The sequence below is a fragment of the Castor canadensis genome, chromosome 10, assembly GCF_047511655.1.
Source record: "Castor canadensis chromosome 10, mCasCan1.hap1v2, whole genome shotgun sequence".
Taxonomy (NCBI): domain Eukaryota; kingdom Metazoa; phylum Chordata; class Mammalia; order Rodentia; family Castoridae; genus Castor; species Castor canadensis.
This window is the reverse complement of record NC_133395.1, coordinates 144,134,534-144,151,647: the sequence shown is the minus strand read 5'-3', so window position 1 is coordinate 144,151,647 and position 17,114 is coordinate 144,134,534. Positions and strand designations below refer to the sequence as shown.

Genomic DNA, 17,114 nt, shown 5'->3' with positions numbered 1-17,114 from the left:
GTTTATGATGAGAAGTCTGTAGTTATTCAAATCACTGCTCGTTTTCTCTAGCTGTTTTCAAGATTTTCTCTTTGGCTTTTTAAGAGTGATGTGGTGTGGGCATCTTCATGTTTATTCTATCTGGAGTTTACTGAGGATTTTTCGTTTTTTAAGTTTTTTAGAAAAGGTCTCACTGTGTTGCTTAGGCTGGCTTTGAACTCATGATCCTCCTGCCTCAGCCTCCTGAGTGCTGGGATTGCAAGTGTGCCACCACTATACTGAGCTTTTTGGATCTGCAAATTTATGTAAATTCACTTCACCGAATTTGGGAAATCTCCTAAGTTATTGTCAGAATAAAAAACTGTGCTCCAGTCTCTCCATGTCTTCTGAGATTCCAATCATATGTGTATTAGACCTCTTAATATTGTCTCGAAGGTCCTTCAAGTTCTGTTTTCTTTGGGTTGTTTTATTGTTCTATTTTTTTTTCTCTCTATTTTTTGGATTGGATGATTTCTCTTGATCTATCTTCAAGTTCACTGACTTCCTTCTATCATCTCCTTGTGCTATTATGCTAATCTTTGAATGCTTAAAATTTCATTTAAAGTAGAATTTCCTTTAGTTATTTTTACATTCTGTATCTTTCTTCTGAGAATTCCCAATTTTGCAATTCATTACAAATATATTTTCCTTTATGTCATTTAATATACTTGAATTATCTGCTTTACAGTCCCTGTCTGAAAATTTCTGTGTCTTGGTCACATCAGGATTGCCTCTGTTGACTACTTGTTGCCTTGAATATAGCTAACTATTCACTAGTTCCTCATCTGTGGAGTAATTTTGGATTGTAGGCTGACATTGTGAATGTTGTGCTGCTGAATCTCTGAATGGTTTCTTTCTCTAAAGAGCATTGATATTTGTGTTGTAATAGAACTTGGTTACACTGAAACCCATACTTTTTTTTCATCTGCAGTGGGCAGCAGCTCAAATCTCAGTTCAGATTTTTATTTCCCTAGCTGTAATCTGTCTTATGTCTATGTGCTTGTGTGAGATTCAAGGATCAGCCAGGGATGTGAACAGTTCATGCACAGAATTCTGGGCTCTCCTGTGCTCTGGGTTCTTCACCCAGAAAGGTGGTCACCTGCTTTCAAGCTAGAGATGTGAAACAGAAACTCGTCTCATGCTGGGCTTTATATCTGGGCTTCCCTTCAAAATCTGCCAGTTTTTGTTCACTCTTCAGAGCCTTTGTTTTTTGTATTTTTTTTCATGTTTATAGTTATCTGTTGGAGGGTCAGCCTATTAGGAACTGGCTCAGCTATCCTGGAAGCAGGGCTCACTTGGTGTAGAAGCTTGCAGGAAAGGGAGAGACCACTGGATGGAGTAGTCATGAGACTAGGTGGGGTCTACTAGCTAGAACTGAAGGATTAAAGATATTAGCAATATTTTTGAAAAAGGGTCTATTTAGGCTAGGGGTAGGTCACGTGGTAGGGCCATTTTAGTAGAAGGACTCAGTGGCCTTTGGATACGGGCATAGGAAGGATGAGAGGAGGCTGGGGTACAGGTGGCCCATGTGGAGCATGAGTGCAAACAGGGAGGTCTCCTCGAGGATCGGGGATCAATGTGGTTTTAGATGTGCCATGGATCCTGACCTAGGGCGAGAGACTGGGGAGAAAGAATAGGCTATGACAGGCTGCTAGTGAGCTGTGAAGGAGAAAAACCATGACTGAACTGTAGAGCACCCATATAGGGGCACTGGGGGAGAGAAAGAGAAAGCATCCAGAGAGCAGGTAATAAATAACAGCTGCACCATGCTCAGCCTTAGGTGTATTTTAATCCATGGAACATGCTCAGCACACTCAGAAAAAGATTCCTTTATTGTCCTCAGCTCAGAGAAACTAACCAATTTCTTATAATTGTCCAACTGGTAATTGGCAACACTGGGATTTGAACTGTGTCTCACTGCACGGTTGATCTCTCAACCTCATCTCTATTCTACATCGCTCTAGAAGGAGAACAAGAGTAGGTAGAATTTCTCTTAAAGAAGAGTAGTCAATAAGTTTGGAATATCAGAAGACTTGGCAACTTGTGGTTCAGTGTGTTTGGGTACTGAGAGGACAGCATCCAGACAGCACAACGTGAGGAAGAGACTCAGTGGTGAGGAACTGGAGTGCTGGCCACTGGGCCAACAGCTGAAAAGTGGAAAGAAATGGAAGCAGAGTGCTGTCTTGCTCCAAGGCATCCTGGTGTGTTTGTAGGTGAAGGGATGTCATAGTTCAGGGACACTGAAGATAGCACAGCAGTGGAGGACTGCATGCTCTAACAGCCTCGGACAGGGCCATCATAGATAGATGGTGCCCCACACCTGCAAGCGGCCCTAGAGACCTACCTGTGAGTTACTCTGCTGCATCCTAACACTATCAACTCATGTCGGGCAGGGACCTTTATGACTTACAAAGTTACTCTGACATTTTTCCTCATTTGAACCTAACAATCATCTTTCAACTATTTCATGTTGAAGAACTTGAGATTAAGGGAGATTAAGTGGCTTTCCAACAAAAGACAGACTGGGAGTCATTCTAGACCACAGAGTGCTCAGTAAGGAGTGTGTTATTATAAGGGTATTTCACCTCCCCTGGGTTCCTGTCTGGGGCTGCTAAGGAGGAAGCCCCATTCTTTTAGAAATGGGGAAGAGTGACTTCTTCCCCTTCCCTGACTGTTGGAGGGAAGAGCAATGATTTATTTGGTGACTTTAGGGAAAGGCACTGAATATGTGTGGCGTGTGTGAATTTGCCCACCCACCTGCAGGGGTTGCTTTCTGGTGCTCCCTGCAGGTGACCACCTTCCCATCTTTTGTAACCAAGACTCGAAGTCAGACCTGGCACCTGAGTAGTCTCATCTCTGAGTGGGACAGGGCTGCATCCCCTAGTCCAGCCTTGCATGACTCAGGCTGATACATCTGCCTGACACCTGTGTCTTTTTCACAGCTTGTGCAAGCTTGTGTTGAAAGAGAACAAAAGCAGGGGGAAGGAGGCATGGGTTATTTTCTCAGTTTGTTCCCATAGAGAGACTGGAACTCTTTTGCCTTCTCCAGGAAAGCTGAATTCCAGCATAAGAACAGAAAGATCTTATAAACCTTCAGCCCCAACCAAGTGGGTTTTGTGCTTGTGGTGGTTCGGGAAGGTATAGGTGGGACAGTAGAGGCAGGCGACCTACGAGTGCTGGTTTCTTCATCTGCAGGTGAACAAGCAAATGAAGCTAACAGTGCTGGGGCAGGACTCCATCATGGTCACCTTCACTTGCCTGAATGAGACAGTGACACTCTCTATATCAGCGAAAAACTGTCCACATGTCATGACACCTGAAAAACGGGTAAGGCAAAGCAGACCTCAGGGCATCTCAACTGAGATGAAGCTTGCCACTTCATATCTTAGATTTTTGCTCCCACTTCCTATCACCCTCCCAAGCAAGTCCCTACCTCTTTTTCTGCTACCGTTCATTGCTTAACCTTAATACCACCTTCTCTGTGACCTGGCTGAATCACTTAGGAGTCTTTCAATTGTCAGCAGCAGAACCCAATGTGGACTGGCTTAAACATGAAAAGAAAATCTGTTGGCTCAGGAAACTCTAAGTCGGTTGATATGCAGCTTCAGATGGCTGTATCCCAAGCCCTCAAGTGATTCCATCAGATCTTCCCCTCCTTTGGTTCTACTTTGCTCTTATCAGATTTTTTTCTCAGAGTTTCTCTCCTGTTGGCAACAAGTTGGCCATGCTCTCTGGTCTATTATTCTATCAGCTCTAGTGCTCTAAGTCTTGAGTAGAAGTACCAACATTGTGTATTTGGGAGGTCCTGGGTTCCATCCCCAACACTGGGGGAAAACAGAAGAAGGAAAAAGAAAAGGAGAAAAAAAGAAGAAAAAGTGCTAACGTCAACACTCATTGGCTGTGTTGGCTGCCCATGACTGACAGGTTGTCCGTCGCCAGGGCTATGTGTTGTTCCAACTGGCAAGACTTGATGCTCATGTCCATCCTGGGCCAAGGCATGAAATAAGCCCCAAATGAACCACCAGGGAAGCAATGAGGCAGAAATATTTTCTAAAGGAAAATCAAGAGGCTGACTGATAATGCTGAGCAGAATAACTACAAATGATGGCACTGTCCACCACTCCTGTCCCCTTCCAGGTCAGTCTGTCTCTAACTCCACTTGGCTTTCTCGGCTGTGGCAGCCTCCATTCCAGCCCTCCTTTATTTACTAATCAAATCAGTCTAATGTTCCAAACTGAGAATCCTGTGATTCTTACTACTGCCTGTTGAGGTCCAAATTATGTACCCTTGGTAACCATGAGGGATTGGTTCTAGGATCTCCCATAGATACCAAAATGTGCAGATGTTATATAAAAAGACATGGTATTTACATATAACCTGCGTGTATCCTATGTACTTTAAATCATCTCTAAATTACTTAAAATACCTACTGTGATGTAAATGCTTTGTAAATAATTGTTTTACTGTACATTCAGGGAATAAAGAAAAAATCTGTACATATGCAGTACAGATGAAAATTTTTTCTGAATATTTTCAATCCACAGTTGATTAAATATGAGGATGCAGAACCCAACAGATACAGAGGACTGACTGCACGTTCCCAGTATTTGTTGGTGGGTGAAAATATAGCACAGACTTTTACAGTCTGGTTCTTTCATTCACTGGGTCTTCATGGATCCTACTATGAACCTGATGTTAAGTCAACATCTTGAACAGAGATGGAGAGGATGAAGAGGAAGTCATTCCTAAATGTTGAGGAGACAAAAGACTGTACTTGATATGCAACATAAGACTGGCTAACCAAGTACTTGCCTGTGTGCAGAATACTGCTGCATTCCCCTGTGGGTGTTTTGGCTTATAGAAGCAGATGTAGGGGACCACACCTTCCAGTTCACCCAGGGTCAGTTCCAGTTTACACCTGGAGGAATTACAAATAGCATCCCATTTCCCTCTCAAAAGTGTCTCAGCTTGGATTATAAATTATAAGAGCTTGATCAAGAGGCTCTTCAGCTCTGGGGACATTTATCATGGTATGCCACAAGCTCCTAGACCCTCAGAGCTGGCAGACTTTAAAGGACATCTGGGCCTTTACTCTCAAGTTACATAGGTACACAGGGCAAGCATTTGTAAGAGATTCATGTTACCTGAGGAAGACACAAAAAACATCCACAGTTCTCCTTCAGGAAAACATCATCCCTGCTTTTCCCTTGCATTTTAATTCTAGCAGTAGTTCTCCTTCACTCATTTATTAACTAATTCAACAAGCATTTAGAAACACCTGCAGTGTGCCAAGTTGGCTGCTGGATATATGCAAATAAAGCTTCTCTTTCTCTAGTCTCTGGAATACTTTCAGTCTGATGGAAGGGGGCAAAAGTATTTATACCAATTATAATACAGAGTAGTGTGGTTGACAATTCAGAGGCACATGGGAGCCGCTGGGGCATGAAAAGAGAAAGTGTTCATGAAGGGGTCCCACAGGAAAACCCAGGAAACTCAGGTGCCTGTGAATTGAGCCCGTGCTGGTTACTTTAAAGAGAAAACTAGCACAGTGGGCTGGCATGAAGCTCAGAGGTACAGTATGTACTCTAGTGCTCTTGCATGTATGAGGCCCAGGGTTCCATCCCTAGCACCAAAAAAGAAATACAAGGAAAAATAGCCACAGGATTTGAGCCCATCTGGGCTGAGATGAATGTTCTTGCATATTGATCCGCTGTCATGTCCATTTGGTTCCATATTCTTACTCTAAAAGTCATTGTTAAGTACACACTATGAATGAGGTCACATGGATACATTGCTTGGAATCTTTTCCTGCAAACCTGCAAACCTCTGATTATCTCTGAGTTTTCTGAGAACCAGTACATAGCAATTAAAAGACCCCCATGAATGGCTGAGAGAAATCCATGCACACACATGCCCTCTAAGGCAGGGAAAACCCCTCCGTAATTCAAATCTGATTTTTCCCTTGCCTTAATGCAGCTGTAGCAAGCTAGAATTAGAAGTCCAGAGCTGTGCTGTCCAATGTGGTAGCCACAAGTCACACATGCCTGTTGAGCCTTTGAAACGTAAGGAGTCCAGATTGATACAGACTTTAAGTAAAAATACACACTGCATTCCAAAGACTCATTGTGAAAAGAGAATGTCAAATTTCTCAATAATTGCCTATTTTGATTTCGTATTGAAATGATCATATTTTTATATGTGGTAAAATAAATATATCACCAGAATTAATTATACCTTTTCAAATGTTTTTATGTGGCTGCTAAGCACTTAAGACGTTACATTTCTACCCCATGCAGGTATAGAGGCAGGGTCCCCATCAAGGGATGCTCACAAAAGCATGGTTTGACAGTGCAGTAGAAGGTTGAGAAGTTACTTAAAATGACACAATAACTCAAAGAGCAAAACTGTCTTAGCGACGTTTAACACAGGGATAAATAGACCACTACATTAAAATAGCCTCAGAGGCAGTGCTACATTGTAGATGATAAGACTGGCTTGCCAAAAAAGTGTTCTGATCATAGCCTCTTCTATTTGAGAATGCAGAGTTTGTACTATAGTATATATTACAACTTTCTAACTGGAAAAACTAAGCAAATGAATAAATACCATGGTTTACTGTGAGCAGCAGGATTTCCAATTGTTGGCCTTAACTTCCTGGTTTAGTGTTTCAGGATATTTTTACATGAGCTCCTCAGGCTCAGACAATTGGCTCATTTTAGATTCTTGGGCCAGGAGAGGTGCAAGGACCAAGAGTGTTGGTGCTGGCAAAGAATCTAGGCCAGGAAGAGACCACAGGCCCTTGTGCCAGACCCGTCCCTGGTTGAGCCTCAGTTTCCCCATCTGTAAGGGTCCCTCCAACTTTAACATGCTCCCATCCTGGGACTTTTACAATACATTCAACTCCACCCTGGTGTGTGCTTATATGGGGCTGGTTCTACAGAAGGCATCTCTGCCTAGGAAAGTGGGTCTGGGGGAAAAGTGACATCCTCCCTCCAAGTCTCTGTCATTGGGAAGCTTGTTAAATGGTTTCCCCAGGCACCCATCATCCCAGAAGGAGCCAGCCATCATAGTGACAGGCAGAATGGCAGTCCCCCGCTTTTACAACCCTGAGGCCTAGTTCCTCACTAAGTATTTCTATTGAGGCAGCACTTTGAAACCGAGGCAATGCTCTGATTTAAATGCTTTATTAGACTGCAGTGCTGCCTCAAATCCTTTTCTGGAAGCAGACTGGGTGTAAATTACAAATAAATAAAATTAGCCCAGAAGCAGTGACTGGCCAACACTGGGAAGGATAGTTGAGGCTTTGCTATTAATTGGAGCCATTCTTCACAGAATTCCTGCCCGCAGAGGAAAGAAGGACACAGGGCCTGATTCTGTGGTTCTCTAGAACATCTATCCACTGCCGCAGAAGAACTTTTTTTTCTTACTTCCATTGTGTTAAGTGATATAGATAGAAACCATAGATCCTGCCCTCAAGGAGATAGATGGTCAAATTTAGGGATAAAGGAAGTAAAAATGAGTATGACCCTGGGGCAGACAGCTTTGGAATGGGCGGATGTGGAAGTTCAGCAGAGAGGAATTGCCATTGGCTGGAAAAATCAGGAAAGGCTTCCTAGAAGAAAAGTCAGACCCAATTACAAGTAACTGGAATCTGAGTCTGGTTTTGCAGACTCACGGAGATGTCCCAACTGTTCAGAGCAGGTTTTAGGTCACGTTCCCCAAGAAACAGGCCCTGGAATGGAAATTGGTGTGCAGGAGTTTACTGGAGACAACTGGGAATAGCCCTTTGAGAGTCTGGGTAGAGGGACAGGTTGAACTGGAGGGTAGCCAAAGCAAAGGCCTCTGCCATCCCACAGGTAGACTGGAGACAGCTTGGGAATAATCCTGAGTGGGAGGGCTGGGCCTTGATCCCCATAGTGACCAGCCCATTTCTATAACCTTGGCCAACAGTGATCTGTGAGCTGGGAGATGGCAGTAAGCAATTCTCTGGCATTGAGTGATGCCCTGCAGCATTCACTACAGAGGGAGACATTGTCCACCCAGTTATGGCTGCAACAGCATTTATCGAGCACCTTCTGCATGATCCCAAAGGAGATCAACACTCAGCCCCTGCTGAAGGAGCTTCTAGAAGCTCCTTCTAGGAGCTTATGGTCTAGTGGGGACACAGGTTCAAACATACCTAATTACTTGGTAAAGTGCTAAACGGATTTGCAGCTGCATAGAGATGATGTTGGGAATCGAGACCAGGGGCAGTCTGCCCAGTAGAATCAGGGAAACCCTCCAAAATGTTTCGGGTCTGGGCCCAGATGGAGTGGCAAGTAACTGGGTGGGGAAGAACAGTGGTCTGTTCCAGCAGGAGAGGACAGCCACGCATCCTTCAAAGCAAAACAAATCCTGCTGAGTAGGCCAACAGCTACTCAAAGGACAGGTGGCCACTGCCCTCATCCTCTGCCTCCCTCCAGATTACCCGCAGAATCAACAGCATTGATGAAAAGATGCTGAAGATGAACCGAGCCTTGGCTGAGATCAAGAAGCGGTTTCAGAAGACAGTGACTCAGTTCATGAACTCTGTCTTGCTGGCAGCAGGTGAGGGGTCAGAAGGGTGGATGAAGGCCTAGTGGATGGCTTCCCAAATCCTGGGTCACCTGTTCAGCTCTTTACTGTGGATCCTCTTGAGTTGGAGCCCCCAGGAAGGTAGGAGCCCCGGGGGTATTTCCCCAATTTTGGAAGGCATCACCAGACTCTACTGACTGCAGGGATTTGCCCAAGGCCACAGAGTTGAGATGGGTGATCTGGACCAACTTCCATTTCTGAGCTCTTCCCTGTGTCTTTGATGTCTCCATATGACTGTCATATGTTCCTGAGCCTCACATTGTCTTTCTGTATCCTCCTAGTCCCCTTGCTACACCCCTTGTTCATCCATTATCCTTCTGAGCCTCCATTATCTCCCTTAGTGGAAGATCTCTGTACAAGAGAAAAAGCAGATACCCCACCAGACTGTCCTTGTAGGCACAGTGCATACTCAGGCCAAGCATGGGTGGCCTCAGGACCCTACCACATCTGGACTCTTCTCCTCACTGCTGATGGGCCTGAAAACAAAGGGACATTGGCTACTGCTCTATGTCATCCCCTAGCTGGGCCTGGGCCGGGGGAGGAGGAGGTTTCTCCTTGTCCCTAGAGATTTAGTTAAATTTTTCTCTCCTCTGGGAGCCTTGCTCGACTTCCCCAGCAGAACAGTCACATCCTTCTCTGGGATCCTACCACTCCTATGTGTGCTCTAATTACAAATCTTACTACCTGGCATTCTGAATATTTCCTTATTTCCACATCCTCCCTGCCCTACAGCTAGTGCTCAGAGGCAGGGAGCCCAACCTCCGTTTGTCTCTGTATGCCTCGTATCCTCATTCAGTAAGTGGTTGGTAAGTAAATAAAGAAATGAGAGACTCCCGGCCTCAAAATTTTCCGAGTCTAGTAGGGAAAGCCAGGCAAGAGTATAAATAAATACAATACAAAAAGAAAGTAGGTGAAATTGACTTCAGTCTGGAGACATGGGAACAGCATTCTCGGAAGGGAACTGTATGAGCCAGAAACGGATCACATACCTAGCCTCAATGTAGGGTGCTGTGGAGGACACAAAGCTGAGAGGAACGCAGACTGCTGGAGAAGGTGAGGTTGAAGCTGGGTCTTGGAGAATGTGCTGAAATGAGATCTCAGGCTGTATTAGAGTTGGAGCACTGTGCTTGAAGGCAGGCTGGGCAAGAAGATTAGTGGGTATGGAGAGGCAGGGATGGACATGAACCAAAGCAGGATCCAATAGTCCAATGGTGGGAGCCCAGAAGCAGGGGCAAAGACAGTCCAGGTGTGCAGGAAAGCAGCACAGCATCTCTGCTAACAGGCCTGTTCACCATAAAATATCCCACCATAAAGGAAGAGGCAGAACTTGGCCGCATCAAGATGAAATCTGGGTCTTATCCAGAGCGAGGCCGCAAGCCAAGTTCGTACACAGGAGAGATCTCTTCACGATCCCAGTCAGCCCGACAGGATTCCGTAATTGAAGACTCTTTGAAGGAAGAGGCTGGGCCAGCTCCTGTGATCCCTGCCTGGAAGAAGGACATCAAAATCCAGCCCAAACCCACTCCCAGGTTGGTTTAATCCTTCATTTCTTCCATAGCACCAGTGCTCTGACAAACTGCAGAGATATTATGGGAACCAGATAGGAGTTCACGTTCTAGGAGTGGGGAAAGATGGAAGATGAACAAATGAAATAATTTTAGATAGTGATCAGGGGTAGAAAGAAAGAATATCAGAGTAGCACATCATGGTAGGTGTTGGTCACAGGCCAAATCTAGACTTGCAACCTACTTTTATGAACAAGCTAAGAACAGTTTTTACATTTTTAAGTGCTTGGAGGAAAAAAGTCAAAAGAGGAATATTTTATGACACATATCATGATAGGAAATTCAACTGTAAATATCCATAAATAAGACTTTATTGGAACATAGCCACATCCATCATTTATATACCACAGCTGCTTCCCTGAAATGATAGAAATGTTGGGTAGTCATGACAGAGAGGATCCAGGCTGCAAAGCCTGGGGTATTGACTGTCTGGTCCTCTGCAGAAAAGAACCCCTCCCTGGGACAGAGAATGACCGGGAAGTGGGCTGGCATGGGCTCCATCCACTACAGGGTTCAGGGAAGGCAGTTGTAAGGTGTTTAAACGCAGAGATGAAGGATGAGTGATAAGTGGTACCAACAGATGTGAGGAGGGAATGTCAGAGAGTGCAGCAAGTCCAAAGGCCCTAAGACAAGAACAAGTCTGGTATGTGAGAGACAGTAAGAAGGTCAGTGTGGCTGGAGTGTCACAAAGAAGGGGGCAACTGGCAGCGTGCATTGAGAGCAAGGGGAGGCAAGAGTTGGATCAAATAGCATTGTTAGTGCAATTGAAAGCCATTCCAAAAACTTTAAGAAACTAAGCAACCTCATTTTTAAAATTTAAAATGTTAAAATATTAAAAATATATCTATACTGTTTTAAAATGCAGAATGCACAGAAAAATGAGCAAATCCTACATGCATAGCTCTATGAATATCACAGAGTGAGCATACCCCTATAACCACCAAATAGACAACTGCTGTCTCCTCTTGCCTCTCCCAATCTCTCACCTCCTCCTTCCTCTCCAGATGGAACATTTCTTTTTTTTTTTATTATTTTATTATTCATATTAGATGGAACTTTTCTAACACCATAACTGGGTTTTTGTTGTTGTTGTTTTGGTAAATTCTGGGTCTGGTGCTTGCTAGGCAGGTGCTCTACCACTTGAGCCATGCCTCCAGCCCTTTTTTGCTTTAGGTTATTTTTCAGATAGGGTCTTGCTTTTTGCCCAGGCCAACCTCAGACAGCAGTCCTCGAGATCTTCGCCTTCTGAGTAGCTGGGATTACAGGTATGAGCCACTATGCCCAACTCTAGTTTGTAATTGATTTTTAAAACTTCATTTAAATGAATCTGTTTGGTATATCTTGGTGTCTGGAAAATGATTCTTTTTTTACTCTGGTAATGGTATCTATTGATGAACAGATGTTATTAAATTTAATATCCAGTTTTAAATGTTTTCCTGTATAATTGGAGTTTTTCATAGCCCATTTTAAGAGCTTTCCCTTCTAAAACAGCACGATTATATTCTATGAAGTTTTTTTTATTAGCCTTTTAGTATTAACTTTTATATCCACTCTCCACCTGGAAGTATCTTCTGCATATGATGTGCAGCAGGAGCCAAGTTTACGCAATAGGTATATGTAATTGATCCAGGACCACACTGAAAAGTTTGTAACTTTCCTCAGCTCTTCGGTACAGACTGTCATAAATTAAGTATATATATATATATATATATATATATATATATGGGTTACTGTACTAAACTGTCTTAATTATCACTTTATAGTAAATATCCATTCACAGCAGAGCAAGTCCTCAAACTTTGAGAACTCAGAATTGTTTTGCTGTTCACAGCCCTTTAAATTTCCATGCACTTTTGGAATCATCCCTCAGCATTTTAAACTGGATTTCAACTGAGGTGTTAACGTCCTTGCGATGTGGAGTGTTTCAGTCCACAAACATGGTGTATGCTTTTATTCCCTCTCTATGGGGTATTTTTCTAGTCTTCAGCATCGAGGTCTTATATGTCTTTCTTCAGGTTTCTTCTAGGGCATTGAATAGTTTTGGTGCTATCATAGGTTGTGTTTTTAATTTGCTTTCTCTTTGTTGCTGGTCTATAGAAAAGTAATTGATTTTGCTTCAATTTCAATTTATTTTTAGTTTACTTGTAGCAAAATTTACTCTTTTTTGGTATAAAAGTCTGAGTTTTGACAGATGCATATAGTTGTGAAACCAACATCACACAGTCAAGATGCACAAAAATTCCATTACACCCCTCCTCACCAGAAAAAGAAAGAAATTCTCTTATATTATCCTTGATAGTCAAACACTTCCATCACTCTAGCATGCACTCTCTCCTCCCTCCACTAGCAGTTGCTGGTCTATTCTCTGTAGCCATAGTTTCACGTTTTCCAGAATGTCGTATAAATGGAATTACACTGTAAATAGACTTGCAACACAGCTTCTTTCACTTACATAATGCATGCAAGGCTTATACATGGCTTTAGTTTATTTCTTCTTCTTCTTTTTTTTTTTTTGGTGGGACAGGGGTTTGAACTCAGGACTTTGAGCTTGCAAAGCAGGCACTCTAGTCCATTTTGCTTGGTTATATTTTGGAGATGGGATCTTGTGAACTATTTGCCTGGGCTGCCCTCGAGCCAAGATTCTCCCAGTCTAGGATTCTCCCAGGTAGCTAGGATTACAGGCATGAGCCACCAGCATCCAGCTTTGATTTCTTTTTATTGCTGAGTAGCAGCATATTTTGGGAGACATCAACACAGTCCTAACATTCAGAGAAATACTAGAACTCCTGAGATCATCAGATAATTGTACTCATGGGTAAGGTTTATTGCTGTGAAAGAACACATGATAGGATTGGCAAGAGAAGATAATACAGCTAAAATCCTTAGATAACCATGCATGGGTAAGGGGTACACCAACCATGCTGCTTTCTCCAACAGCAAAACAATGCAATAACACGTATGCAATGTTTCTAAAGCCTTAGAACCAAGGTTTTTATTGGAGGCTGGTTGCATAGCACCCTCTTCCTAACCAACGGCCAGGATTCTAGACTATGAAAGGGAAAGTGGACTGCTCCAAGCCATCCAGGTGTAGAGCAAGAAATGGCTTGAGTGTCAAATTCCCAGACACCAGCCACAGGCCGCCCATGTAAGCAGTCCTTCTAAAGACAGCAGCCTTGGGCCTTCTAACATTAACCATTTTCTGCATCTGTTACATAGCATAGATGTGTAAAATTTTGTTTATCCATTCAACCACCAAAAGATATTTGGACATTGTTTCCAATTTTTAGTAATTATACATAAAACTACTATAAATATTCTGGGGCATTTTTTTATATGAGCAGAGATTTTCACTTCAACTGGGTAAATGCTTAAGAGCCGCATTGCTGAGTCACACAGTAAGTGCTCATTTATTTTTTTATTTTTTGCATTCCTGGGCTTGAACTCAGGTCCTTCACCTTGCCCTTTTTTGTGATGGGTTTTTTTTCAAGATAGGGTCTTGCAAACTATTTGCCCAGTCTGGTTTTAAACTGCAAACCTCCTGATCTCTGCCTCCTGATTAACTTTATAAGAATGTGCCAGGCTATCTTCTCAAGTAGCCGTACCACATTGCACATCACTGTAGCAATGCATGAAGTTTTGTTAATACTCGGTATTATCAGAGGGTTTTGTTTTTGTTTTTGTTTTAAAACAAGTTCTCTTTGTCTAGCTGAGGCTGGCCTGGAGCTGGAAACCCTCTTGCCTCAGGTTCCCTAGTACTGGGATTACGTCACGTGCCATCACACTGGGCTTGGTGCTTCTTTTTAATAGCCACGCAGTGATAGTCCATGACCATTTTAATATGCACTTCCCTTAAATTTGTCATAGACTTATTTGCCATTCATATTTTCTCTGGTGAAGTGTCCATTCAAATTTTTTGCACATCTTAAAATTGGATTGTTTTGTTATTGCTGAATTTTGGGAGTTTTTTATTCTGGATAAAAGTCCTTTGTCAGATATGTGATTTGAAATATCTCTCTGTCTATGACTTGATTTTTCATTCTCTTAACAGAATATCTGCGAAGCAAAGTTTCTTTTAATGAACTTGTAAAGTTTAATTGCTTTTTCTTTTCTGGAATATGCATTGATATTATGTCTAGAAACTCTTTGTCTATCCCAGTGGTCTCCACTGGAGATGATTTTGGCTCCTAAGGGACATTTGAAAATTTTAAAGACACCTTTTTTTTTTTTTTTTTTGGTGATATTGGGGTTTGAACTCAGGGCCTGTGCTCACCAGACAGGTGCTCTACCACTTGAGCCACACTCCCAGCTCTTTTTGCTTTAGTTATTTTTGGGATAGAGTCTCACATTTATACCTGGGAGCTAGGACCATAACTCTGCTATTTACACTTCCTACTTAGCTGGGATGACAGACGTATGCCACCATGCGAGCTTTTACTGGTTGAAATGGGGGTCTTGCAAGCTTTTTGCCCAGGCTGACCTCAAACTAAGATCCTCCCAATCTCTGCCTCCTGAGTACCAATGATTATAGGTGTGAGCCCCTGTGCCCAGCATTACCACGGCTTCTGATGAGAAATTAGCCATTAAACATATTGAGGACTCCCTGAATGTCATGAGTTGCTTCTGTCCTGTGGCTTTCAAGTTTCTCTCTTTGTTTTCTGATGATTTTATTAGTGTGTATCTCACTGAGTTTACCTTACCTAGAATTTGTTGAGCTTTGGGATATGTAGATGCTTGTCTTTCATCGAATTTGGAGAGTTTCAGGTAATTATTTCTTCAGGTACCTTGTGCTTTGCTAATTTTTCCCTGTCTTTTGTTTGTTTGCTGTTTTAGGGATTGTGCTTTGCCATTTGAGACACACACACAGTTCTGTTTGATTTTCTTTTTCAATTTTGTTTTTGAGATAGGTTCTTACTAACTTTGCCCAGGCTGGCCTTAAACTCTTATCCCAGCCTCCTGAGTAACTGGAATTGCAGGTGTGAGTATCTGTGCCCAACTGTCTTTTTACTTAAATGCTTCTTAGAATAGGTAATATTAATTATCCTAGCTCCAAGTTTGGTGATTATCTCTTCTTCTGTTGAATTTCTTAAATTTATTTTTCTATTTTTTGGCAGCACTGGGGTTTGAACTCAGGGCATTGCAGTTTGCTAGACAAGTGGTCTGCCATTTGAGCCATGCCTCCAACCCTTTTTCCTTCAGTTATTTTCAGGTAGGGTGTCATGTTTTTGCCTACAGTTGGCCTCAGACTACTATCCTCCTACCTGTGACCTCCTGCGTATCTGGGATCACAGGCACATGCTATCATGCCTGGCTTATTGACTGAGCTCAGATCTCCCTAACTTACTTTTTGCCCAGGCTGGCCTCAAACCATGATCCTCCTGATCTATATCTCCTGAGTAGCTGGGATTACAGGTGTGAGCCTAAATTTTTCGGTTCAGTTATAATTTTTAGCTCTAGCATTTCTGGCTGATTACTTTTAGAATTTCTTTCTCTATTTGATGAGGCATGGCTCTCATGGTTCTCTGTAATTCCAATATCTGGGTATTCTCAGGGGTAGCTTCTACTAGTTTTATTTTCTAGGGCCATGCTTTCTTGTTTCTTTGCATGCTTCACAATTTTTTTTGAAAACTGAACATTTAAAGTATTGTAAGATAGCAACTTGTGAAATCAAATTCTCTCTCCTGAGGGTTTATTATTGCTGATGTTAGCAGTTTGCAGTTGTTTGTTCAGTGACTTTTCCAATCCATTTTGAAAGACTATGTTCTTTGTCATGTGTAGTCACTGGCATATTGGTCCAGCTGGTTTAGTGGACAGCTAGTGATTTGACAAGAGATTACCAAAAACCCCAAACCAGAAAACTCTCCCAGTGTTTGCAGATGGCTATATTGGGCACTCCAGCAATGCTTTTGGCCAGGCTGTTGACAACTGTGTGTGAGCCTTCACTCTACTTGCAAAAAGTCTGAAGGTCAGTCAGAGGTAAAAGTTGAGGGTGTTCTCAGGTCTTTCCAAAACATGGTTCCAAACCTAGTGTGTGGATCCTCCATGGGTCCAGGAGCCTTTCAAAGCCTTTGTTCCACCATCTACCTCCTTTTCCTAGGATTTCTTATCTGTTTGTGCCCCGTGTTTTATCTTTTGCAGCAAGAGGCTGTGTCTGCCTCTTAAGTGCTTTCATAACAAATGCTTCCTGGGGCTGTTGTCACCCTGATAAAGTTCAAGGGGCAGGTGAGACAAAGCCTCACCCTTGAGCTGACCCCACAGAGGGCCTCCAGACAGCTGACCCACACAGCCACGGTCCTTGACATCAAGGTCCGTATTTCCCCCTCAGGTGCTACAGGCTGAGCCAGGAACGTGGGCTGTCGCCATGGATTCCACTTCACTGGGGAATGAGGAATGGCAGCTGTACGTTAAAATGCTGCTGTGCTCTCGCCAACGCCCTGCAGTTTCTTTCTTACACATTTCCCTGATTGTTGTAAACTTTTTCTTAGATTTCAACTCTTTGATAAAATGATTTTGACAGGTTTTTGGGGTTTTTTTTTTTTGCCACTTGATTGCTGCTATAGCAGGAGAAAGAGTTTTAGAGTCCCCGCCCTGCCGTTTTTTTGCTTGTTTGTGCAATTTGAAGAACCACTTGGATATCCTTGTATGTGAACTGTTTGCTAACTACCAGGGCCTGCATTTTACTGGATGTTGACTTTTCCAATCCACTTAGAGTTCTTCACATAGCAGAAAAGTTAGCTGCCTAGGATAGGAGCTCCAGCCATCTTGGGTCTGGTGCCTTTGATTGTGGTTTTTTGCCCTGCAAGGTTTCTGGTTTTGTTTTTCTGTTTTGCAGTTGAATTTATCAATCTTTTTCCATGATGGATGACTTCTGGGCATTTGAGTCATAGTCAAATGCTCTAAACTTATGGAATAATTCTCCCA

At 42.9% G+C, this 17,114-nt stretch overlaps 1 protein-coding gene across 1 annotated transcript in view; it reads left to right on the top strand.

The window, feature by feature from the left end:
• The window catches only part of C10H3orf20 (chromosome 10 C3orf20 homolog), a 55,583-nt gene that overhangs the window by 21,021 nt on the left and 17,448 nt on the right, over nt 1-17,114 (top strand). The window contains 3 exon segments of the mRNA XM_074044483.1: nt 3,214-3,345; nt 8,481-8,604; nt 9,914-10,160. Of these exon segments, the coding sequence (XP_073900584.1) occupies nt 3,214-3,345; nt 8,481-8,604; nt 9,914-10,160 (503 nt within the window).